The sequence below is a fragment of the Phaseolus vulgaris genome, chromosome 6, assembly GCF_000499845.2.
Source record: "Phaseolus vulgaris cultivar G19833 chromosome 6, P. vulgaris v2.0, whole genome shotgun sequence".
Lineage (NCBI taxonomy): Eukaryota > Viridiplantae > Streptophyta > Magnoliopsida > Fabales > Fabaceae > Phaseolus > Phaseolus vulgaris.
Window position 1 is genome coordinate 30,085,917 of NC_023754.2, and position 24,585 is coordinate 30,110,501.

Below are 24,585 nucleotides of genomic sequence, written 5' to 3' on the forward strand. Positions count from 1 at the left end.
GTATATAGAAGGAAAAGACTAAGATCTTACTGGAAAAAAAAAGTTGGACGAAACAAACAAAGTCCAATAACTTAAAACAGAAAAACTAAATATGTTACAAAAATAATAGTATGGATTTGTTAGAAGATTTTTTCTATTTGAAAATATCTTATGAATTATATAATTCATATTGCATTAAAAAAACACATTTCAGATTATATGAAAAATATTTTTAAATATAAAATATCTTTTGAATTGTATCATTTAAGAAGATATTTTATGAATTCTATTACTTAAATATTATTTTTAGATTTACGAATATATTGTAAAGTATGTTTTTCCTTGTAATTCATTTCAAGATGTATAATCCAAAATGTGTACAACAAAATTAATAAAAATCAGATCGTATAATTCATAATATTTCTGAATCACCGAATTTAAAATGAAATAAGACAAAAAAAACTTCAAAATCAAATTCTGTTTCTGGTGTAATTAACCATGACTCTCCAATACATATACGAAAAATTTAAAGAGGAGAGCAAAAAGCTCCAAAGACTATGCCTTCCGAGAGATACTGTAGTCAATTCATTATGAGGTGAGAGCACTATTTTAGTAAACTTGCTACTTTGGTTTTATGGTTGCTCAAAAACTTAGTGATGAGAGAAAAAAATCTCATTGGACAGACCAAAATACATAAAAATTGAATTTATTAGGAGGGGAGGGAAGGAGATTTCAATATATTTATTCAGGAATCTTATTTCGAAGTGAACTTTAGGTTTAATTCAAGATCTAATTCAATCATATAAAACCGACTTATGAGGTTGAGGTTTGCATCAATTTACGTACAATGAAATGTACAACTTATGGGATCTCCAACACACCCTGCCGAACAGCTCATGACACTATAGGCCCAACAAACACTCGTAAGGATAGGATCGAAATGACTCTATATCATATTAGAAAGTGGACTCTAATTTAGTTAATATAATAATATAATAATTAATTATTTTAGTTTTTAAAATTGATTTCTATTTAATGTTTTGGTATCTAAAATTGTTTTTGTTTAGTGTTTTGTACTCTAAAATTAGTTTATTGAAAAAGAATATGGAAGGGACATAGTTGGGTGGCTAAAGAAATGATGAGAATCTAGTTCTTGATGATGTATACCCAGAATAATGGATAAAAGCACGCAAAGGAGAGGTGAACGGTGAAAAATGTCAACACTCAGCATTTTCAACAGACAGTGGGAATGGATTCCTCGTTTGGCTTCTTTTTATCAATTAAAAAGTATGTAACGTTGGTGCTGAGATTGCTAATTATCAAACCAAGGAAACGCATGAACAAAGGTCAAAACTATGCAGTGGTTCTTATTGGTTGCTTGATTTTTGTATAGAGAAAATGGATGGTAGAAATAGAAGTAGAGAAAGGAGAAAGGGTGTTCCTTTTCCTTCAAACACTGATACAACTCGTTTCCTTGTTTCCACAAGGATTAATAGTTCAAGGCGTTTCGGGGAAGACAGTGTTATCTGCAATGGTTGCAAACACGAGTTTATATTAGCAAATATTCCAAATGCATACCGTTGCTACAAATGTGGAACAGTAAGCAATTCATCTTCTTCAGTTTCTGAGCAATCAAGCAAAGACCGTGGATCTTTCAAACGCGATCATCTGCAGAACAGTTATAACAGAAACTCAAATGAAACTTTACCCAGAAGATTATCTCCTTCATCTAGTTCTTCCTTCTCCTTCTCCACACCAACTCACAAACGCGCTGTTTTATGTGGAGTTTCATACGGGAAAGGGACATTCAAGCTCGAAGGATCCATTAATGATGTCAATAACATGAAAAATCTACTGCTTGATAAATTTAAATTCCCAAATGAGTGCATACGTGTCCTCTCAGGTATCTCCTTCAGTTCTTCTCTGATTAGTATGTGCATTTTATGATCCACATCCTTTTCAATTTTATTTACTTTTATATGCTTCCTTTTTGCTTGAATGCATACAAAATTATATACATTATTTATGTGACTATGTAGGACTATTTATTACAGTAGATGAGGATGAATAATTTCTGTATTGAAAGCCTAAGTGTTATGCTATTGCCTGAACTTTTGTGAAAGGCAAAATTTCCAATGAAGATTCTTGTTCTCATTAACAAGTAATGTTTCAACATATCTACTTTCATAAGATCTTGAGTTTTCCTTGTTGTATGAGTGTTGAACAATTATAGAAGTGTGAGCTTTAGCAGTGCAGTGAAAGATAGAGATTAATTTTATTTCAGAACTTGTAAATTTCAGAAGAAACGAAGGAGCTGAATTTAATTCCAACAAAAAAGAATATACTGGATTCTTTAAAGTGGCTAGTGAGTGAGTGTCGGTCAGAAGGTTCATTGGTGTTCTACTTCTCCGGACATAGTATGCAACAACCGGAACAACAAAAAGGAGATGAATCTGACGGACTTGATGAAACTATTTGTCCTGTTGATTATCTGAGAGAGGGAACGATCACTGACAATGAAATAAATTCTATCATTGTTGAACCACTTAAGAAAGGTGTCAAACTTCATGCTATTATTGATACTTGTCATAGTGGAACAACACTTGATCTTGGCTACATGTGGAAAAAAGATAAGTAAGTATATACACACTACTACAATAAAATTATTAATAAAAAATCAATTTTAGAGAAAAAATAATAATTAATCTTTATATTAATAAAATTAAATACTAGTTTAAAAATTAAAAAAATATTATTATTATTTAAATTAGTTTTTATTATTGATTAATAATTTTTAAATTAATATCTAATTAGATATAACTTTAGAATCTAAATAATTAATAACTAAAATTTATTTAATTAATTAAATACTAATTTAAAAATTATTTAATCTTATTTTTGTGTTTCAAACTCTTGAGTTTGTTCTTGCAGAAGCATTTGGAATTGGAAGGTAAACAGAACAAGGCGTATTAAAAGAACAAGTGGTGGAGTTGCTATTTGCCTCAGTGCCTGTGAAGATAGTCAGGTGGTTGCTGATGGCGCAGTAAGAATCATATTTTCATGTCTTCCCTCTCACCAACTGCAATTCAATAAAAACTAATCTAGATTCATATATTCAATTTTATTAAAAAATAAATTTTAATTTAATTTAATGTTATAAAACTTCTTTATAAGATGGTATTCACACCTATTTACATATTATAATATTATTATCTCGATATAAAATTTAATCCTAAATTATCACCTTTGCAGACTTTTGGAAACAAGTATAACAGTATTATGACGTATATTTTCTCAAAAATAATGAGAGATCATCCTCAAATAACATACGGCAATTTACTAGAAAAACTATACGAGGAAATTGGACAGATTCACCAAAGCAAATTCGATAACAGCTTCTTGAGACGGCTTTTTCATCGCAAAATAGATCAGGTATACTTCACTTCCTTTACGAATATTTTGTTTATCAGTTATTCAATAAGCACTTGTTAATTTAGATACCACCTATATAGATATATGTATAATTTTTAAAATGTAAAATACAAAAATATGTATAATTTATAAAACGTAAAATACAGAAACATTGATTTATATATTATATAATTATGATTTATATAAATTTAATAAAAATTTATTTGCACAAATATATTTAAGTTATTTTAGTAGAAAGATGTTTTTTATGCAAAAGAATTTGTTTATAATTTTTATAATTATAATAAAAATTTATATAATAAATTTAAGTTTTTAAAAAATTAATGTATTTTTTTTTAAATTGTGTTAGGATTATAAAAATTTTAATAAATATTTTTTAAATTTAATACTTTAGATATATATTTTATGAATGTCGTATGAATATACGTTGTTCACGGACATACCAAGCCTCATAGTTAGCAGCAACCAGCCATTGGCAATCCATTATTTTACCTCATAAATGCTTTTTTTTTTTTCCTAAGAGAGTGAAATGGCTGGTATAATCTTAAGAAATAACGTTTTAGTGGATTTTATGGTTACAATGTAGAAGATAAACTCAAACCATTGAAAGAAATTTATTGTGTTTTCATTGCAGGACCCTATTTTATCATCGTCGGATGATTTTGATATTGCTACAACAACATTTAATTTGTGAAGACAATTATCTGATTTGTGGATTGGTTGGATGAGAAAATATTATTGGCTATTGATTATAGGTATCTCATGACAGAAGAAATAATTGATGATGAAATTGGATTCCTCTCATAGAATAAAATTTGTACTGATTGTGTTACAGTGAAGATGGAATTGTTTGTATCGACAACAAAAGATAAAACCTAGGATTTTAGGCTTGTCTGCAGGAACTACCAATTTCTATGTCACAGTCACTTCTAATAATACACCTTTACTTCTAAAACAAATACTATAATGAAGTTTTCATGATTTTGATTTCTTACTCGCTCAGTATTGTTAATAAATATTGTTGAACTCAAATCACTTAGATTCGATTGTATCGTTATGATCAATTAACGTTATCAACTCAAATTATTTTTTTTATTAATGTTGGTGAAAATGTCTCGGTTCAAGGTCCAAATTATATTAAAAAAAAATCATGAAATAGTTGTAGAAACTAAAATAATTAGTTACAATAGTAACTAAATTAGAGACTATTTTAGAAATTAAAAAAAAAAATTGATTTCTAAATTAGTTTATATTATTGTTAAATAGTTTTTAAATTGGTATCTAATTAGCAACCAATGTTTTTGCTACCAAATTTAGAAACTAAATAATTGGTAGTTAAAACCTTAGTTGCTAATTAGATACCAATTTAGAAACTATTTAACAATAATAGAAAATAATATAAACTAATTTATAAACCAATTTTTTTAGTTTCTAAAATAGTCTCTATTTTAGTTTTTATTGTAACTAATTATTTTGATATCTAACAATTGGTTTCTATTTAATGATTTTCTTGTAGTGTATTTTTAGATTATTATCAGTGATTATTTTTTTTGTCAATATATCAATATAATTTTTAGGTTGGCACCATTTTTTATTTTCAATCGATGTCATTTAAAATTATTATCCATCGAAATTAATTAAAATTTAGATTCATGTTATTTCTCAATGAAGGTTAATAATAGTTTTTTTTTTTCTATCAGCATTAATAAGGCAATTCTTTTCAGCAAATAATAACAAAAAAAAATTATCGTCGCTAGTAACACTATTTCTTAAATAATATAAAGTTAAGGTTTTTAATCAGGTTAAAATCTCCACCCATATATAAAAAATATTTCTGGATTGATATTTGTGAGAATTTTCTCAATCAATATCGTAAAACTAGTTATAATTGGATGTTAAATTGAAGTCGTAAGACTATATATAACTAGATATTAAATTGAAGTCTATAATAATTTTTTGTTCATTGTCGGTAGAATTGCAAATATAATTTTTATATAGTAATTGAAATACTTTATTTAAATAAAAATAAATAAAATTTAATAAACTTAAATTATTTTATCAATATAAAATATTTTAAAAATTAAACAAACTGAAATGAAAACAATTCAAATTTAATATATTGTTAAGACTATCAAAAAACATATATATATTAAAAGTTTCTTTCATTATCGTTAGTGAGAATATACCTCAATCATAGAAAATATATTAATTATTGTTTCAAGTACGAACTACTAAGTTTTTTTAGATGTTTGGGATAATTTCGAGGTATTTAGAATAATTCTGAATTGTTACGCGTAAGAGCTTAAAAAAAGATAAATATAAAAGTATTAGAAGAGTAATAGTAGGAATGACATATAAATAAAATTTCTTTAGGAACTTTAAATACAAATTTATTAATTATTTAATAATAATTAAACTAAATAATTTATTAGCAACTTGAATAAAATCGTTGATATATTGGCATCCAAAACTTTTTTTAACATAGGGTTTGTATTTAGTTCTTAACTAAACATTATTTATAAAATAATAAGAAATAGTTGGGAGAATGAGGTTCTTGATACTGCACTCAGAATAGGATAATGGATAAAAGCATATCCGTCACTAATAATACTTAGACTCATTTTTTCTATTTTCATTTTTTTACTTTAAAAAATGATTATTTTGTCAAGTTTTTTTTAAAAAAATATATTGTAATTTATCATATAGTTTGTGTATTTGTTATTAATTAATCATAGGTCACTAGAACTATTAGTGGTAACAGAATATGCTACAAGAAAAAGTTGTTCATATTCTTGTTCCTCTAATATTTTATCCTCTTCCATTATAGACTTACAAATTCTATTTATGTATCTTGTTTCACCATATTTTATTCTATTTGGGAAATGATTCCATTCCAACGAACAAAACACATTAGATTCGTCTTAGAAAAAGGCAAGGAGAATGTGATTCCTTAGTCACATTCATTGTCATACCATCTCACATCAAAATCAATCTATTCATTTATTTATTCATTCAAAATAACATCTTTAAGTATGTGATTCATTCACTCAATCAATTCTCTCCAGATGTACCAGTTTATAATTTTCCAGATAAATGATATATTTTCCAGATCTCCAGATAAATGTACCGATTTATAATTTTACCGGTTTATAATTTTCCAGATAAATAATAATGATATATTAACAACTTGTACCAGTTTACAATTCTTCAAATAAATGTATACTTATATACTGAAACAAGTCGTCAATGTATTGTATAAACAAAAACACTATAATTAATACGAAATTGATTTTACCACGAAATCATCCTTCTATCTCCTAACCACTAAGATTATGAAAAGCTATGAGGTATATTAAATGTTGGACAGAAGGTTAGTCTTGTTAGAAGAAAGAATAGTACTAAGTTAGAAATAAAAAAGATGCTGATTGCTGAAAATGCTAATATTCCTAACCAGAGAGCAAAATAAAGTAATGTATTTCATGAGATTTATTGTCAATTGTACATACATGTTCTGAAAAAACAAAACTCAATAACAGAGAGTGACAAAGAATGGAAGAAACTAGTATGCTAAGCCTTTGCTTCCATTAAATCAACAAAATAAAAGAATGAAATGATCCCTCCCTCCCCAAGAAAACCAAAAAAAGAGAGTAATTCTTCCTGAATATATCGAAAATTGGATCTGTAGGAAGCTGAAATCTCCTGCAAGGAACTTTGTTCTAGCTGCTGCTAAGTGATATAAAGTTAAAAATGATTGATATTGTCCCCAGAAGAAAGTGGTGATGTTGGACAGGACTTTGTAGTATTTGTATCTATAAGGAATGCTTTTAAGTGCTTCCCAAACTCTTTTGGCTTTTCTAGGTTCACTGCATGCCCTGCGTTCTTCACCACTACCATTTGAGCATTTTCCCCTATGTGCCTGCTCCAAACACACATCCACACTTAACACTCTAAGAGGATGTTTCAATGTAATATAATAAAAACTAATTTTACAAAAAAAAATAATAATTAGTTACTATTTTATATACTAAAAAAAATATTGATATCAAAATTATGAGAGCAGCAAGATGAAGTTCGAGTGAATTGAAATCTGACCTTTTTAATCTATGGCCTAACTCGAGAGGGAATACCTGATCTTGATCTCCCCATAAAATTAGAGTGGGCTGAGAAGAAGAGTGGATGATAAAATGTAAAAGTATGAAGAAAAATGAGAAGCAAATAAATGTGAGTAGGTTGAGAAAGAATAAATACGAGTTGTATCTTGGGAAGATCTGAAAGTTTTCGGCCTTTCAATATTGACTCAAGCAATTCTCTCTTTTCTTCAATGTAGTCTGTACACATCACCTGCCACAGCAGTAAACACAGATTTGGTTTAACATCATTTGATCTTCATACCACCATCACATCACCCTTCATTGAAACTCTTTGCTTCATTCAAATCACAAATGAACAGATTTTCTAAATTCAGACACACATAGAGAGAGAGAGCAGCAAGATCAAACTCCTAAAGCTGAGATCAACTTTCAACAAAACTTTACACCCAGAAAAGAAAGTAAGCTACAAATTGAAAGAGATTCTATACAAACCATCCAGATGAACACGTATTGGTGAATTTTTTAATTAAAAAATATTTATTAAATTTCTGATAATTTTAATCCAATTTTAAAATATTTTTTTAAAAAAAACATTAATTTTTTAAAAACTGTATAAATTTTTATTATGGTTATAAAAAAATAATTTTGCATCTGAAAAATATTTTTCTGGAATAAATCTTTACTATTATTAGATATAATCCATGTTTAGAAATTATATATATCTCAAGATTATATATATATCTTTATCTCTGTATCCGTATTTAGAAATTATATATATTCTCATATATGTATTTAGAAATTATACATATTTGTATTTTTCTGTTAGAGATTATATGTATTTCGTATTTAGAAATTATATGTATTTCTGTATTTGTAACTGTGTCGTATCAAGTCATGTCATATCAAGTCATGTCATATCAGTATTGAGTGTATGTGCTACATAGCTTCATGTCCGTATTTAGAGATTATATATATTTTGTATTTATATTTAAAGATTATATGTATTTCTGTATTCGTAACTGTGTCGTATCAAGTCATGTCATATCAGTATCGATATGAGTGTATGTGCTACATAGTTCCATGTCCATATTTAAAGATTATATATATATTTTATGTCCATATTTATAGATTATATGTATCTTATGTATTTTTATATTTGTATTTAAAATTTTTCATATTTATATTTAAAATTTATATATATCTCCGTGTCCGTAGTGAAAATATGAAAGTTTAAAAATATGAAAGGAAGTGATGCATACTTGAATGAAATCTTGAAGGAACCAGGTAGGGACGCCCCTGGCGGGTCTGACAAAGGAGAGCTTCATCAACTCCCTGAGCTTATCAGGTGTCTGTGGCAACAAGATGCTTGAAGCTTCATCCAAAGAAGAAACCCTAAACAACCCATTCTGCATGTCAACCTCCTCCAAGCACACCCCAGCACAGCACAGCACAAGCTTCTCCACCACCTCCGGGAACTGAGCACCCAAACTGTACCCTACAAACCCACCGTAACTGATCCCCACCAGGCTCATTCGCTGCACACCATGAGCCTCCAACATCTTCACCAAGCACTGCGCCTGGAACGACTCGCTCCGATCACTCCGCGACGTGAACGACTCCCCGAAGAACACCAGGTCCGGCACGTACACGTTGAAGTGCCCCGTGAAGAGCCGCACGTGTTCCCCGTACTGCCACATGGCGTTGGCGCCGAACCCGTGCACCAGAACCAGGCTGGGCTTGCATGGCTTCTGCAGCTTGGGCACCCAGCAGTGCATGGAGGTCCCCTCCCCGAGGTCCGTCACCACCGACCGGAGCCCCGCGGAGGCGAACAGGTGGCGGTAGACCCAGTCCCGAGACGCCGTAAAGCTGAAGCATTTGGAAAGTTTTGGCAACATGGAAAAGGTGGGTTGAGTAGTTGATGAATGTGTGGAATGGAATGGGAGAGGGAGACAAGGATGGTTAGGAGGGAATGTTCAAGAAAAGGAAAATGGGTAACAGAAAACGACAAACAACGTAAGGATAAGATTGGATGTTTCTTTATCAAAATTTAGTGATTATGAGTGCGGAGAATACGAGGTCATGGCAGCCCAACACGTCATCACCTCAAATTACAATGCAACAAACGCGGACTGCCATTTCATGTGACACATCAATCCACTGCTCAGCCTAGAAAACCCTTTTCTTAATAACAAAATAATAACTGTTTAATGATTTAATATTATATAAGGATTGATTGAACATGTTTTACACTAATTACAAAACCATCTATCAAACTTAAAATTAAATGTGTGTAAATGCATCATAATAATGTTTTACTTTTTTCCAATTTTTTTTTACCTTACTTTCTTAACCTTTTCAGTTATTCAAAATACAAAATGATAAATAGTTAAAATTTTGATAAATAATGATAAAAAAATTATTTTATAAATTTTATTAACAATGAACTTTAGATATTAATATTTTTTTATAAAATATCTCTAATTTAATCAAATAATTCAATATATCAGAGGATAATAATATATATTTTCAAAATGCTTTAGAATCTGGTGTATATAACAATATTTAAATATTTTTTTTATTTAATTGTTTTGAATTATTTTATTGCAAAATTTTCATATTTTGATTGCGTTCTTTAAAATGAGAAATATTATTTAAAACTTTAAACATAAAGCTTAAAATTGAAAATGAGTTTAATTTAAACTTTATATAATTTCATATCATTTACAATTTATATAATTTGGGTCGATCTTGCATTTAGATCAAGATAACATCGTATACAGATTGACTCTCAAAATATGTCTGAAACAAACCAGTTCTTTTTCGCACAATCAGAAAGGAGAAACATTTTAGAGAGTAGCATCTAAAATTTACAAGGAGCCTGTTAGGCCAAACACTTACGCTGACAAAAGCTCATTTTCCGTTCAAGCAGGTGCACAAACAAAGAGAGGAAGAAAAAGAGAGGTGAGAGCGCATACCAGGGTCCAAACTTTTATGTGTTATTGAATAATAGTTTTACAACAAAATTCCCGATGAGATCAAAAAATGGATCATACCACCAACACAGACTAGTCTTCTTCCCCTTGTGTTGCTCGTATAAAGTGCAAGAAAGGAGCCAAATCGACAGCCATTAACATTCTTGATAAATAGGAAGGTCAGTGTTGAAAGAACAGCTTGTATCAACTCCTGGATTTTCTGAGTCTTTTCTCTGCAAGACTAGCAGTCTTGTTCTGTGGTTCAAGAACGAGAGCATGCTGGAAATCTGGATAAAACGTGATAAAATGACAAAGGAAAGGAAACAGCATTAAGAATAAAAGAGGTAGATGGTCAAGAAAAACTATCAAATAGACCCAGTTAGCCTGATAATAGTCGGGTGTTAAATTACAGCAAAAATGGCTACTACGGGACACAACTCATCCTAGAACAGAGAAAGATTTGAGTATAACTAATACATCCGAGTATCTAACAAATTAAGAGCTCTACCTCAAACAGAATCTTTTTCATCTACCTATATTACATGGTCAAGTATGCCGGTTCCTTAAAGATTAAAAGATCTAACGAGACCAAAAAAAAGTACACACCAGGCACACTTAAATATGACTACTCTAATTTCTGCCTCTACTGTATTCAACAGTTTTGTTCCACTGTTTCTAAACGTCATCATGTCATGCTCCGTAGTATCCGCATCAGAATCAAGAAAACAAACTTTAAAAAAAAATGTCCAAACATTATTGTACTGCTTACGCAATATCAAAAATTGACTAGTAAGGATGACTGTTCCATGATATATGTCCTTGACAAGACTATCCTACACCATTCCAAATCAGATTCAAATGACATGCAAGACAGTTTTTTTTTTTTTAAATTGACGCACCTTTTAGAGCTTCCTCATAACGAAGTAGTAATTCTCTAGCAGTTCCACGCCTCAGATACGCCTTCACATTCTGCAGTCAAATAACAATACACAACAATCCCGAATGACATCCATATGTGCTGTAGATCTTTTTCTTTTTCAGATTGAGATGTCAAAATCAAAAGTACTACGAAATACAAGCATCTACTAAATGTAAATTGCAAAAATAAATGATAGCTGGAACACTATTAAGCTGCTCGTAAATCGGATACCCTTCAGGCAAGACATTTACCATAATATTAGGAATACCTATCTATGACATAGTTATTAGAGTTCATTAGTCACGGTTATTATTATACATGGCAAGTTTTAGATTACAAGTTTTTCATAATTTTGGCACTGTCCCATGCTCAGCTTCTCACCTTCTTATCATGTAATATGGCCTTATTGCAGTCCTCTTCAGCTTCTTGAAAGCTGCATAATTTCACAGGATACACCAGTTACACAGAAATGGTGAAAATACCAATTATAAAAACAGGAGAAACCTTGTACCATCCTAACTCCAGGTAAGCAGCTGCCCGGTTGCTGAAGTAAGTTGCATTTGTCCCATTCAAGTTAATAGCCTCACTGTAGTAATTGACTGCCTTGTTCCACAGCCTTCCTTTAAAGGCTGCATTTCCCTGAAAAAAAAATGTCTTTTAGTGGTCCATGCCACATCTTGAAAACCTACCACCATTTCAACACCTTTTCCCCATATATAACAATTGACACTTCTTGAGAAGCTTTAATACAGTTCTGTTTTACATTCATTATTAATCAAGTGATCAAGTCTACTGAGTTTTACAAGATGACTTTATTTACAAAAGAATTTTATCAGAATACAAAAGAAATGCTGAAATAGAACTAACCTTCTCCTTCAAAAGATCGGAACTTTCTATACCACCGTTTGCATCCGGCAGTGGCAAAGTATAAGTAACACTAACTTGCTCCTGAATTGTTGTATACATATCCAAAACCGTATTAAGAAGAAATTTATCAGCCCCATGGGCTGAGATGAACGAGACAGAAGCACAACAATCATTGTGACATCCTAACGGAATTGCAACCTGCATATGATGCATAAGCAAATATAAAAATCAACAGAGGTTTCAGAAGAATAAATAAAAGTTGAGAAGAGGGAAAAAATTCCTTCTTCAGAGCCTAAAGATATCAAGATACCTGGCAACATCCAGAGATACTAGCAATACTAGATAATGCAAAAGCTCTATCATGAAACTCAGAAGAAAATCCATTCAGCTTTAATGGATCATCAGGAACAGTGGGAATAACTAGTATTCCATCATCCTGAGAGAGAATCAGAACAGAGGAGATAAGGGCTTAACACACAATAAAATTAACAAAGCCTGTCGATCATTTCATAATAGAAATAGGAATACCTTGAATGTCTTCTGATGTAATAAATTTAGGACACATATTGGACTACTAATTTACTCTCCATTGAAATGAAATGAAAATAAATGCTATATTGGACTACTAATTTACTCTCCATTCCCCTAACAAGTCAAGAAAATTCAATACTATAACTTGCAAAATTTACTTATAGTGACGAATAACAGTGACACACATACACACAACATCATACTGGAGTAAAACATTATAAGAAAGTGTATTTGTATTCAGAATATATTTTGTATATATATTATGGATTTAATTCTATCATTCTATAATTTCTTTTTGCTTTTTTACAATCCTTGTTAAATTATAATCTATTCATTTTTGTAACTATTTCATTCAAAATGCTTACATATTTTTTTATAAGTATTTGCACAATAATACCATGATTACTTCCTTATCATATATATTGTGATTCATTCATGAATATTTCATTTATTTAATTTCTTTCTAATTTATATTTGAACATGAATAGTATTATTAACACTAAAAAACTTTACCTATAAATAAAACAATTTAATGATAAATCAAATCATGGAAAATTAAAAGCTATTTTAGTTTTCAGTTTTTTTTTTGTTTTTTTGTTTTTTTCTAAATAATATGTAATACGACACTGTGCATTGCACATATCACCGTACTAGTTTTAACATCTGAAACTTGATAACATTAAGCTAGAGCATTACTGACAAATTAATGCAGATATTACAGTACCTTTAGCAAACGTTGGAAAGCAACCCGCATTTCAGTTCTTACTTTATACAAGGTTTTCATACGATCATGTGTACTATTCATGGCTGAATTAATACGCTTGGACACAGTACGTCCTAACCTGGGTTTGACTGATTTAAACCACTTTTCATGATTGGTTTTGAATTCATATCTGAAGAGCAGAAGCAAAATTGCAATACAGGGTTATATAAGACCCTAAAAAAATCTAAAATGCAATATCTTTATTAAAAAAGGGAAATGATTCATCAACCATATGGAAACATAAAGTATAACATAACATAAATTCAATAGTAAAACTCTAAAGGATAAATTAGCATACCCTTGTAAGGAAAACATAACCGAAGTGAGATCTTTCAATATAGATACTGCATTTTGTTGGTGTGTCAATTTATCACGAAACCCCTTTAAACTGGGAACATTAGAGGCAATATACTGGCAAATATTCATATGCTGCGGGGACTGATCTGCAAAACCAATTGGACCAAAAGACTTCATTGATCATAATACACACAAATTTCCTTTTATCATGTCAAGACATTCAAAGTTTTGCCACTCACTGTATTAACAATCAACCATACAACAATAGCAACAAAAGCCTTTTCCCACCAGATATTAACAATCAAGTGAATCAGCCATAAAAAGTAAATTAATATGCATAAAGGAGTCATAAATTGGTCTTCGAAGGTAAAGAAACTTACAACCAGACAAATTTTCAATTGCTCTGTGAATAATATATACTGTTTTCTGTGAAGGAACTTTAGATAGTTGAAAAAGATCATCAGCAAAAATAATACGCCTTGTCCTTTTGAGCTCCACCAAATTCTTTGGAAGTAAAACAAGTCCAACATGATGTAGGACAGAACTATCCCGAGCAAACCATCCTACAATATGCAATGAGGCAATAAACAATTAAAGAAGAAAATATTAAAAAAAATTGTGTGCAAATTAAATGAAAACAGTGGAATCCCATTTCAACCCAATGAGCAGTAATTTATAATTAAGGTAAGGTAACCATATGTTACGCTGGGATGTCAGACCAAGACCAAACAAGGCATGTTACACTATAGAAACTGGAAAGCAATACCGAATTCAATGGTTTGAAAGAGATTAAAGGTATATGTGGATATTTCAAATAAATAAAACCTCGTAATACATGAAAAAATTAAAAGCATAGTGACAAAATCACACAATCAAGCTTCATACCAACAGTGTCCAAGCTTTGTGCATTTGGAAGAACTCCAATGGTGGATACAATCCCATGAGATGGTCGAAACCCAAGAATACCACAGAATGCTGCGGGAATTCTCACACATCCTGTTGTATCGGTACCTACAAAAGCAGATACATTAGAGAGAAAACAATGCAAATGATTTTTATGAGCACAAAGTAATTGTAATGTGTATGTTTTTATCAACCCTGATATGGATTAAAGAAAGTGAGAAACTATGCAGAGCAAGCCATGCTGTAACAATACATGAATGAGATCACAATAATATAGTACGAGCCGGAATCCTGAAATTGTGAATACAACTATCAAAATATAATGTGTAGATCCCCACAACCATGGAACTGAAATTTTAATAAGTGTCAGCAAAGTAAAATTCATTTCACGACTGTATAAGACCAAATAATACACACAAACGAACACTTTCCGCTTTCCAGGAATACATTTGAACACAAGAACAATCCCAATGTCCTAAACAAAATAAAAGCGACGTTTGTTTATTATATTGAATAGGAAAGCTAATAAGTGAGAATACATACACACATTGAGAAAATGGCAATTTCAAATGAACGGTAACTTGACAAGCAAGTAAACTAAACTCACCAATAGCAAAGTCAACGAGGCCAGCAGCGACAGCAACAGCCGAACCACTGGAAGAACCGCCAGGGATGGATGAGGGCAAGTAAGGATTGGTTGGCGTTCCATAAAACTTGTTCTCACCGGAAATCCTGCAAAGCCGACGACGAATGCCACCAACAAACGAGGAAAGAAAACGAGTTCAGAATCAAAAGGTTAATAAATATATCTCAATGATAAAGAACTGATACACACTAACACTTATTACATACCCAAAAGAGAATTCATCCATAACAGTCTTGCCAACGCAAGTAGCACCGCTGGAGAGGAGAGCAGTGATGACAATGGCAGTCTTCCCAGCTTCACTGTGCGTCCTCTTCCAATGTGGGTTCCCAAACCCCGTCACATACCCCTTCACATCGAATCTGCCGCAAACACGCAATCACCACAACTCGTTTAGAATCAGTACGCAAAAATATTTGAAGCAGAGAGAAATAAAGAAATGAAGGACGAAACGAACATGTCTTTGATGGCGAAGGTTAGGGCAGAGAGCGCTTGTGTTTGCGTTTGCGTTTGCGTTTGATCGGGTTGAGGAATGGGGAGAAGTTGGAAACGCTCTACCAATGCACCGAAGTCCTCTTTGGAGAGCTTCCGCCGTCGCCTCCTGCGGGTCTCGGCGAGAACGACGGCGCCGGCGAGTCCTACTCCGATGAGGAGCCAGAGCTTAGGGTTGGAGAGCTTGAGCTTGAAGGATTTAGACATGATCGCGAATGTGATGTGACGATACAGAGCACTCCCAATGAAAGGGTTTTAGAGAAAGGAGGGAATGTCACCGCTATCATGCGCCGCTCCCAAATAAACATTCGCGCGATTCTCTTTCTTTTTCTTTTTCTTGTTTATTGGACATACTCTACTTATTTCTATACTACCATAAAACATCCACAAATCACTTCATGAATAATTAATTTATAACTCCTTTATTTTAAAATAATTCTCTTTCAAAATTGTGTCACATTAATTGAGAAATATTTAAATGATATAAATTTATAAGCAAATCTGTTTAAAATCTTTTTCATGTCAAGGATCTGTATTAACTGTTATTATATATATAAAAAAAAAACATATTGAGTGAGAATTCTTAATTAAAATTGGAAATAAAAACTATAAGCAGAGGATGAAATAATTAATAAAAACCTTTTTTGAATAATAAAAGCTGATAGTCTATGTGTTCTTATTCAAAAAGACTGAGATAACTCATGAACAATTCATTCTTTCAAAATTTGGTAAAATAATTACTTAATAATAATGTAATTTTTTTTGAAAATTGTGCTTATTTATATGTTCACAGTGGGTCATGTTAGTGTTAGGTCAAGATTTACGTATGAATTGTGATTAATGATGTATTATCTAGTTATTCATTCGACTTAACCTAGTTAATATTTTATTGATTATAATACATTTTAAACATGTCAATCGATCAAAATTGGATACCGAAATTTGTGAGACTTGTGGTTTTCACTGGTACGATATAATTGTGAACTTTATATTTTAAACATGAGAATGGATAACTAAAAGTGCATTTCCTTTTCCTTGGGGCATATCCTTTCCTAGTATCTCAATTAGTACTTCCTCTTCACTCATTTTCCTTGTATCAATAAAAGAGATTACAACAACTTCTAGTCAAATTATTTAATAGCAAACAAACTTTACCCAAAGACAACGAACAGTTTAATGGCTCATACGTAGAACACTAGAACATGCCACTCTCATTTTAAATCATCAAGAGGATTATCACCTTGAGATCAATCATAATTTGAAGCGTGACAAAAGTTAAAATATCAGTGAAATTAGTACTTGTAGATGAGGAAAATGAGTTTCTAATTTTGAACAAAATTAATATTAATTTTCTTAATTTTGAGTTGAAAATGAAATTTGGAAGTTTGGAGTGGAAGAGAAGACTAAATTGTCATGTTCAAACGTGATTTACATTTAGTTGAAGTACCTAAAAGATGTAAACATAAAATAATATTTTTTTAAAAGTGGAAAAATAATATTCAAAGTATATTGTAAATTTCGTTCATAACAAACGCATAACTCTGATACAAATTTAAAAGCTATGTCCAACTTCACACTGCTCCATGTAATAATGAAAATTACAGAGAAAAATGATGGTAATAATTAATCTACACAAACAAATCTTGAGATACTAAATGGCAAGAGAGGACCTAATTTGAAGAACTTCAATTTTACAGAGGAATGGGCAAAACCTACTATGATCACGAGATCTCCAAACAAATGAAAGTCTAACATTTATGAAATATATACCAAGAAAATATAGGGAATAGTTGTGTTGTGTTTTTCATGAATCACCCCTTGAAACGAACTACAATGCATGAAATATCATCCTTGCTGTCTTTGTCCAATGCCTCTGCAACCAGCTTTTTGGCTGCCTTTTGTGGATCTTTTATCCTTCTTGCAATATCAACTGCTTCTTGGTTTGCCATTACCTGCAATGCAACTCATCAAAATATATAACCATTTGTAATTCTTTACACTGTTTATTCAATATTTGAAGTGCTGCAGAAATAATGGATAACCTTCCAAAGACCATCACTAGCAAGTATCAAAAGCTCAGCATCTGGGTTAATATCAGATTGATGTACATCAGGATCAGATCGTAAGTGTGATTTTAGATTTTTGTCTCCAAATGCTCGAGAAACTGCAAGCTGCCCATTCACTCTTGCAACATCTCCTGATATAAACCACTCACAAGTCAACAAACTCTTCCAAATCACATATTGTTATCTAATTTTGAAAGAATAAGATATATTAAGAAGTGAACTTTAAACTTAAATCAATCTCATAAACCAGCTTGTTTGCACCTATATATATACTATAAAATGTCTTAATCTCTAGTTGATTCGTGAGGCATCAGATTCTCATTGAAGAAGAACAATGCCTATACTCTATATAAGTGAAGCTCGGTGTTATTCCATAAATTTAGAAGATATCATGAATGCAACAAAATTAAACTATAGTAATAGGAACCAAACATGTATTCCTATTCGGTCCATAACTTCTCTCAAGACAATTCCACATCTCTGAGATTGCTTCAGATCAATTGATGTGGCACCAGAAACGCTTCTTGCAGAAACAAATGATTCCTCAAAAATCAAACTGATTGGTCACATGCAATATTTTTCCAAGGTTTTAATGACTTATTTTCTATTATTCATCACCATATTTATTCAGAGGGGCTCGATTACAGCTTCTGAAATTTCAATCAAACTAAAAGATTCAAACACCCAACACCAAGAAGTATTAAACATTAATCCTTCACACGTAGATAATCACATCTAAGATACTATTATTGAAATTGTGCAGCATTCTGGTCAACCATAGGACACACACAAGAAGATTGTTCTTGCGTGGGACAACAAAATCTTTCTGGAACAGCACAAAAAACAAGGCTTTAGTCATGCTTAATTGAGTATCCTAGTTATCAGCACTTTCTGGCACTGAGGACAATCCCAATCTGATCAGTGAGTTATTAACACTTGAGATTGCAGCTGTATGTGTTATTATGGGTGATATAGACACGTAGCTAACAGATATGAACAGTTGCAGACTTGCCAGAGTCAAAGTCAACAACTTCTAATTGGAGTTCCATAATTGGGAGAAATAAGATATTATTTCATTCTGAGTTATGACAGATTCTATAGCCGACAAATATTAGAAATTTCGTTATCATCATTATGATTTTAAATTACATATTTAAGTAGTTGCAAGCTTAAAAATGGGATCTGCCTAAAAACTGACAATCTTGCACTAATATTTGTGGAGCTTCATTGTTTGTAATTCAGTACTTCACCTAATTTAATATTTAATTAATATATATCAAGATCAGTCCTTATATTTGAGTTTAGAGTGTAAATCAATACAACAAAGGTAACTTGTAAGGTAAAAATTATACAAGTCTTGTAAGCACTACAAGAGTCCATGACTGCAATTAAGGTGTACTAACTAAGTAGGGATGACCACAATTAAAGAAGTTTTCCAACACCTTAAATTATGAAAACTCATTTCATCTCACTCCTTTTGCAGTTTACAATGGGAAATAATGTGAAAAAATTCATATAGAACACGGCATAATTTAAGGCATGTCATCTCTGACAAAAGTTTTCAAAAATAAAATACAAGCATATAGGTGGATTACCAGAAAAGAGGGAATAATAGTTTATTTTTTTCCTCTGTTTCTTTAGCTGTCTCTCTGTTTGGTTGACTCAAAGCTCAAAGTATAAATAAGATGGTAATGCCAAGTGAACTATTACAAATAAAATAATTTAACTTCAATTCTCTGTTTAGGAAGCCAGATTCTGTTACTCTTCGGTTTATCTCCTATTTTACATCAAAATAAGGTTTTCTTGATGAAATTTCTCTTTTTTTTCAGAACTTCAAGCACTGGTCTAAAAATAGTTATGATGCAGACATTCATTACCCTTAGCGAACTGATGGACAGTCCTTGCCTTATGGTCCAGAAAGAGGTAGAAATAATGAATTTCAAAAAAATAAATCCACAAATTCTGATCAAAAGAAGAAAGTAAATGTCTATTGAGGTATGAACCCTCAACCTGATGTAGCAAATATTTTTAGAAACAAAGTAACATGTATACTCTGTGTCTGTCCCTTCCTCTTTAAAATGCAAATTAGACTCATGATGCATAAATCCTATTCCAAACACTTCATATTATTGAAATCTCAGAATGACAACATAAATCCCCGCATTGAACATAGACATTGTTGCATAGTGATATCTAACATGAAAATTTTTATAAAAAATATCTAACAGACGTTAACTAACTAAGGTTTATTAAAGAACCTGGCATGTTTGAGACAAAGCCCCCTTTGTTCTCGATATGGCCCCTCTCAGTATTTGGCTCGTGATCAATAGTCACCTGAATGGCCTCCCCCTTCCTTGACAGAACTGCTCGTGAATCACCAACATTTGCGACTATTAACTTCTGATTATTAATAAGAATTGCAGTCACTGCAGTAGATCCTCCTCGCCCCAAATCAGAACTGTGAGAAAGAATGGCCTGATCTGTTGACTCATAAGCTTTGATGATAGAACGGGCAGGATCAGTCCAGAAGTCCTCCTGGAACAGTCAATCTTATTCAAGAGTACAAAATGTAATTCCAAAATAGAATCATGCCAAGAGGCATTACAAATATGGAAAAAGAAAATTAGGCCAAACTTCAAGGTTTTCTGACAATAAAGAGGTTATACAAGATTACATTTCTTACTGTCAATATTGATCCCGAAAAAATAGAGTATGGGAAGTTCGGAGTAAAAGGGGAAACTTTGTCCAATCCAAGGAATCAAATGTAATAAATCAATGCATGATACATTTTAGTTTGGTTCCATAACTCACCTCCTTCAAGATATTGGAAAAAAGATGCTTTTGTAAATAGGTGGGCACACTCTCTCCCAAGTGTCCGTCGTATATAGCAAAAAGTCCTAACTCTTTCCCTCCGCACTTGACAAATTTTGCTACATGATAGTCCTCCATTGGGTGGTTTGCTTTCCCTTTAACTAGGCTAAAACCATACTTAACAGGGCACAGGTGGCTCCTGCCCTTGCCAGAGCTACATGAAGAGCGTCCTCCAACCACCTACAACTATTGAAGTCAAAATACAATAACAAAAGAATCTAATGTTTAACATAAAATGCCATCCAAGGAACATGGTTGAAGTATTAAAGAAAGACAAAGAAACATGATTGATTATGGAAGGAAGCATAGCATAAATGTGATGCCAGGAAATAGGAAGTTGTCAATACACACAACATTCAGAAATAAAAAAAGATGTATTAGATAACTCTATCTGGTTGAGTGTCACATTTAAAAGGCCACAACCACAGAATACTAAGTATTTATCAGCACCAACCAACAACCAAATGAGTTATAAATAAAGCATAGCTCATAAGCATGGTTTTGAAAAATGGTCTGACTGCAATTCGGTATGCAAAGCCAAGGTTTTTTGGATCAGTGACCCCAACAACACAACTGCAATTGTGGGGCATCAACCGCATTTGTAATACCTAACAATATCAAGAATCGTAGCAACAACTGTGAGTTTAAAACCTTGTTCATAGTAGACTGAAAAACACTTACAAAACATCCAAGAGTCAAAATTATATTAAATAGATAGTTTGGTTTATAGCAACCGTTTGAAATGAGCCCTATGTCTGGAAAGTAGTTTACTGCATAAAGTCCAATGCAGAATGCTCCTTTTCTGAGGGTACAGATTAAAAGCACCAGAAAAAAAAAATGTTTCAATTTTCATTAACAAGTACTCGAAGAAAAATAAAATTGGGATAGTCCTAAGCCATCCATTGCCCTGGAAAAACTCAATCCGCAGATAGACAAAGGCTGCATAAGGACCCTCTAAGATACAAGGAAATCTTTTAAAACTTTAAGAAATTGTATAAGCATGAAGATTGATTATTCTAAAGGCAAAACTTCAGAATAATAATAAAGGCCACAAATTCTTACCTGATTGAAGCAACACAAACAAGCCATGAAGTAATTCAGCCCCGCCTCACCTTCCCCCTCTATTACTCAACATCAAACTCTTCCGCAAATCTTCAAAACAGAAAATTTCACAAAAATTTGACGCCAGATAAACTCCAAAACTCTCCAACAACTGTGAATTATCAGCAAAACATTCCGATCACTGAAGCAAGCAATTCTAACAATCCTCCCCAGAAAAGAGAAGGCAAAAGGAAAATTTTCCAACACCCAGATAACCAACAGGCTAAAAAAATTCACAACCAGTCCAAAAATTTGAAATTTGTGACAGAAAAATATAGGAGAGATGAGCAGGGGAATTGGATGGTATTAAAAGAGAGAAAGCAATAACCGAGGAACACCAAAAAGTTATAAGAAAACGCCCCTTATGATGAAAAGAGGTTATTGAAAAGAAAGAATGGAAAAGAAGATGGAGGGGTGGTAAGGTAACCTCGTGGTTTTGTTGAGAAAGTCTGGTCTGCAATGGGTACGAAAAGGCAGAGGTTGCCCTTATTGACTTTGCAGTTTTGTATTTGTTGTTTTATTGTGAATGCTATTGAAATTGGTATTGCTATGCTGACATACTTTGTTTGATTATTACATACAGCTGTTTTGAGGTTTCATTTCATAGTTCTTCTCTCAACTCTCTCGCATCCGTGGCTGCGTGCCTTGGGTTGGGTGAGGACCTGTGAAAGACTTCAAAAGTCAGCAACACTTTCTACCCTCTTTAAACTCTCTCTCTCTCTCTCTCATTTTCCCTAAGCTCTTGTCCCAGAAGGATAACACAAACAACCTTATTTTACAATGAAGATTTTTGTTTTTATATTGTTACTCACTGAACCAAACACCACCATCTGATTATACAATGTAAAGAGTTTTACAGTATATCATATGATAAATTTATTAACTTTTATGCAGTATATCATATGATACACAACTTTTTGTTATTTTACCCTTATTCTTTTGCATTTAAGTCATTGTTCTTTTAAATTCAATTAACTACCTCTACAATAAAAAAAAATGTTTCTGATAAATTTTTTTTAAAAAAATTATAATAACTTAATATAAAGTTATAATTTAATAATATAATTTTATTTTATTTTAATAATCATTACAATAATAAGTTCTTTATTTTTTCTTATCACAAGAAAAAAAAATACATATACGCATAACTTCTTTTATTTGATATTTTCTGTGATTTTAACCATTAATTTTTATTTATATTATTTGACTGTTTCAACGAAATATTAAACTTAAATTCCACTTTTCCTCCTAATAAATAATACTTTATGATACATTTATAAATATTAAAAAACAATGTATGGACATTTGAACCATGTTACTCCTTACTAAATACTAATCATTTTTGTAATTTATGTAAGAAGACATTTAATGGAAATAAAAGAATCACCAAAATTTGTTACCATTGTTTTATTAGGGTAACATTGTAATAGTGTCTCACCTTTAAAGCAGTTCTTTATTAATAAAAACAAATAATTATTCTTTATTTATAACAGAATAGTTATATATTTATTGAAAGAATGAGATTATTTTAGCAAAAGTAATTAATAAGATAACATAATTATTATATTTTTAGTAGCTGTAGCGGTTATCCCTAGGGAATTAATATATAAAAAAAAATATAAAAAATATGATAAAGAAGAATAGGATCTGCAATAAAGAAGTCAACCCCTGCAGGTTAGATTTTTGAGACAGGACATTAACTCTGAGCACAGAAACAGTACAATTCCTAATTGACTAAAAAACATCATGGCTTTAATCTTAAAGATATTGTTTTCAAACAACAACACCTTTGAAGGCAAGGATTCTTCTGGGTGGGGCTCAGGTTTAATTTCAGTTCAAGTTAAATTTGTTAGATTTGAGATGAAGTTAAAATTGTTAAAATTAGGGTTAGGGTTAGGGTTAGGTGGATGAAAATGGACAGGGATGACAAAGATCTGAGAAAGTCAGAAAGCAGCATGCTGTGTATAGTAAAAGCTGAATGGTCAAATTAGAATTCTAGCAGACTTGTTTGCTTCCTCTTAACACCAAATTTGTCCTTTTTCAGATCTAATATATCAAACTGTGAAACACATATAGGATACTTACGGTTATATTATATTTGTAATAAAATATATTGATGGATATGTATTGGTAAAATATTAAATTTAAAAAATATTTATTAAATTTTTGATAATTTTATCACGATTTAAATATAATTTTAAAAAAATACATTAATTTCTTTAAAAATTTAATATTTATTGTATTTTTTTAGGTTTAATTACCTTATTCGTTCCTACATTTAGGGTCAATAGTCAATTTAGTATAGTGGTTTTTAAAAAAATCAATTTGGTCCCTATGTTTTTTAAAATATATACAAATTGGTCCTTTCCGTTAAGTTGTTCTTTACGGCGTTAAATGTTGGAGGTTTGGTCAGAGGCTTGGTCGGAGGAGCAGGAGGAGATGCCGCCGGAGACGCAGGGGTCAAGGCATTAGGGGATGACCCACTTGACACGTCATCTCTCGATTCCACGTCTATCTGCCACGTAAGCAGCATTTAATGCCGTAAACAGCAACTTAACGAAAAGGACCAATTTGTATACATTTTAAAAAACATAAGGACCAAAATGATTTTTTTTAAAACCACTATACTAAATTGACTATTGACACTAAATATATAAA

At 31.4% G+C, this 24,585-nt stretch overlaps 4 protein-coding genes across 6 annotated transcripts; 1 reads left to right on the top strand and 3 right to left on the bottom strand.

Moving 5' to 3' along the window:
* The first annotated feature begins 1,235 nt into the window (after positions 1-1,235).
* LOC137832787 (metacaspase-3-like) lies at positions 1,236-4,408 on the top strand. Its single transcript, XM_068641129.1, has 5 exons — positions 1,236-1,882; positions 2,280-2,613; positions 2,911-3,022; positions 3,232-3,411; positions 4,046-4,408. The coding sequence occupies exons 1-5, from the start codon at positions 1,378-1,380 to the stop codon at positions 4,103-4,105; spliced, it is 1,191 nt and encodes a 396-aa protein (XP_068497230.1). The 5' UTR covers positions 1,236-1,377; the 3' UTR covers positions 4,106-4,408.
* A 2,456-nt stretch (positions 4,409-6,864) lies between these two features.
* On the bottom strand, positions 6,865-9,515 carry LOC137832788 (uncharacterized). Its single transcript, XM_068641130.1, has 4 exons — positions 8,762-9,515; positions 7,660-7,752; positions 7,504-7,571; positions 6,865-7,327 (listed from the first exon to the last, which is right to left on the bottom strand). The coding sequence occupies exons 1-4, from the start codon at positions 9,395-9,397 to the stop codon at positions 7,153-7,155; spliced, it is 972 nt and encodes a 323-aa protein (XP_068497231.1). The 5' UTR covers positions 9,398-9,515; the 3' UTR covers positions 6,865-7,152.
* Positions 9,516-10,474: 959 nt separating this feature from the next.
* LOC137832789 (outer envelope protein 64, mitochondrial-like) lies at positions 10,475-16,230 on the bottom strand. Its single transcript, XM_068641131.1, has 13 exons — positions 15,855-16,230; positions 15,607-15,759; positions 15,362-15,486; positions 14,737-14,862; positions 14,232-14,414; positions 13,853-13,997; positions 13,516-13,684; positions 12,571-12,696; positions 12,261-12,458; positions 11,905-12,032; positions 11,775-11,826; positions 11,374-11,443; positions 10,475-10,761 (listed from the first exon to the last, which is right to left on the bottom strand). Exons 1-13 carry the CDS (start codon positions 16,094-16,096, stop codon positions 10,679-10,681), a joined length of 1,800 nt encoding a protein of 599 aa, XP_068497232.1. The 5' UTR covers positions 16,097-16,230; the 3' UTR covers positions 10,475-10,678.
* A 1,290-nt stretch (positions 16,231-17,520) lies between these two features.
* On the bottom strand, positions 17,521-22,776 carry LOC137832790 (probable protein phosphatase 2C 10). Of its 3 annotated transcripts, none has more exons than XM_068641133.1 (6): positions 22,355-22,776; positions 21,889-21,978; positions 20,767-21,006; positions 20,214-20,490; positions 17,932-18,086; positions 17,521-17,841 (listed from the first exon to the last, which is right to left on the bottom strand). In XM_068641133.1, exons 2-6 carry the CDS (start codon positions 21,913-21,915, stop codon positions 17,701-17,703), a joined length of 840 nt encoding a protein of 279 aa, XP_068497234.1. In that variant the 5' UTR covers positions 21,916-21,978; positions 22,355-22,776; the 3' UTR covers positions 17,521-17,700. The 3 variants fall into 3 exon arrangements, with proteins under 3 accessions (XP_068497234.1, XP_068497235.1, XP_068497233.1); XM_068641134.1 differs by having other exon boundaries at positions 21,889-22,039; positions 22,355-22,700; XM_068641132.1 differs by lacking the exon at positions 22,355-22,776 and having other exon boundaries at positions 21,889-22,335.
* Between the last annotated feature and the right edge of the window lie 1,809 nt (positions 22,777-24,585).

Excerpts from the sequence above, each read along its gene's own strand:
- LOC137832787 (XM_068641129.1), top strand. The coding sequence starts at position 1,378 with ATGGATGGTAGAAATAGAAGTAGAGAAAGGAGAAAGGGTGTTCCTTTT. Across the intron at positions 2,614-2,910 it reads TACATGTGGAAAAAAGATAA|AAGCATTTGGAATTGGAAGG; the intron begins GTAAGTATATAC and ends TTGTTCTTGCAG. Across the intron at positions 3,412-4,045 it reads TTCATCGCAAAATAGATCAG|GACCCTATTTTATCATCGTC; the intron begins GTATACTTCACT and ends TTTTCATTGCAG.
- LOC137832788 (XM_068641130.1), bottom strand. The coding sequence starts at position 9,397 with ATGTTGCCAAAACTTTCCAAATGCTTCAGCTTTACGGCGTCTCGGGAC. Across the intron at positions 7,753-8,761 it reads TCCTTCAAGATTTCATTCAA|GTGATGTGTACAGACTACAT; the intron begins GTATGCATCACT and ends CTGCTGTGGCAG. Across the intron at positions 7,328-7,503 it reads TTAGGCCATAGATTAAAAAG|GCACATAGGGGAAAATGCTC; the intron begins GTCAGATTTCAA and ends TGTTTGGAGCAG.
- LOC137832789 (XM_068641131.1), bottom strand. The coding sequence starts at position 16,096 with ATGTCTAAATCCTTCAAGCTCAAGCTCTCCAACCCTAAGCTCTGGCTC. Across the intron at positions 12,697-13,515 it reads CTTTCCAACGTTTGCTAAAG|GATGATGGAATACTAGTTAT; the intron begins GTACTGTAATAT and ends ATTCTCTCTCAG. Across the intron at positions 11,444-11,774 it reads CCATATTACATGATAAGAAG|AATGTGAAGGCGTATCTGAG; the intron begins GTGAGAAGCTGA and ends ATTTGACTGCAG.
- LOC137832790 (XM_068641133.1), bottom strand. The coding sequence starts at position 21,915 with ATGGCTTGTTTGTGTTGCTTCAATCAG. Across the intron at positions 21,007-21,888 it reads GTTTGTGTTGCTTCAATCAG|GTGGTTGGAGGACGCTCTTC; the intron begins GTAAGAATTTGT and ends CAATAGTTGTAG. Across the intron at positions 20,491-20,766 it reads TTTCCAATATCTTGAAGGAG|GAGGACTTCTGGACTGATCC; the intron begins GTGAGTTATGGA and ends TGACTGTTCCAG.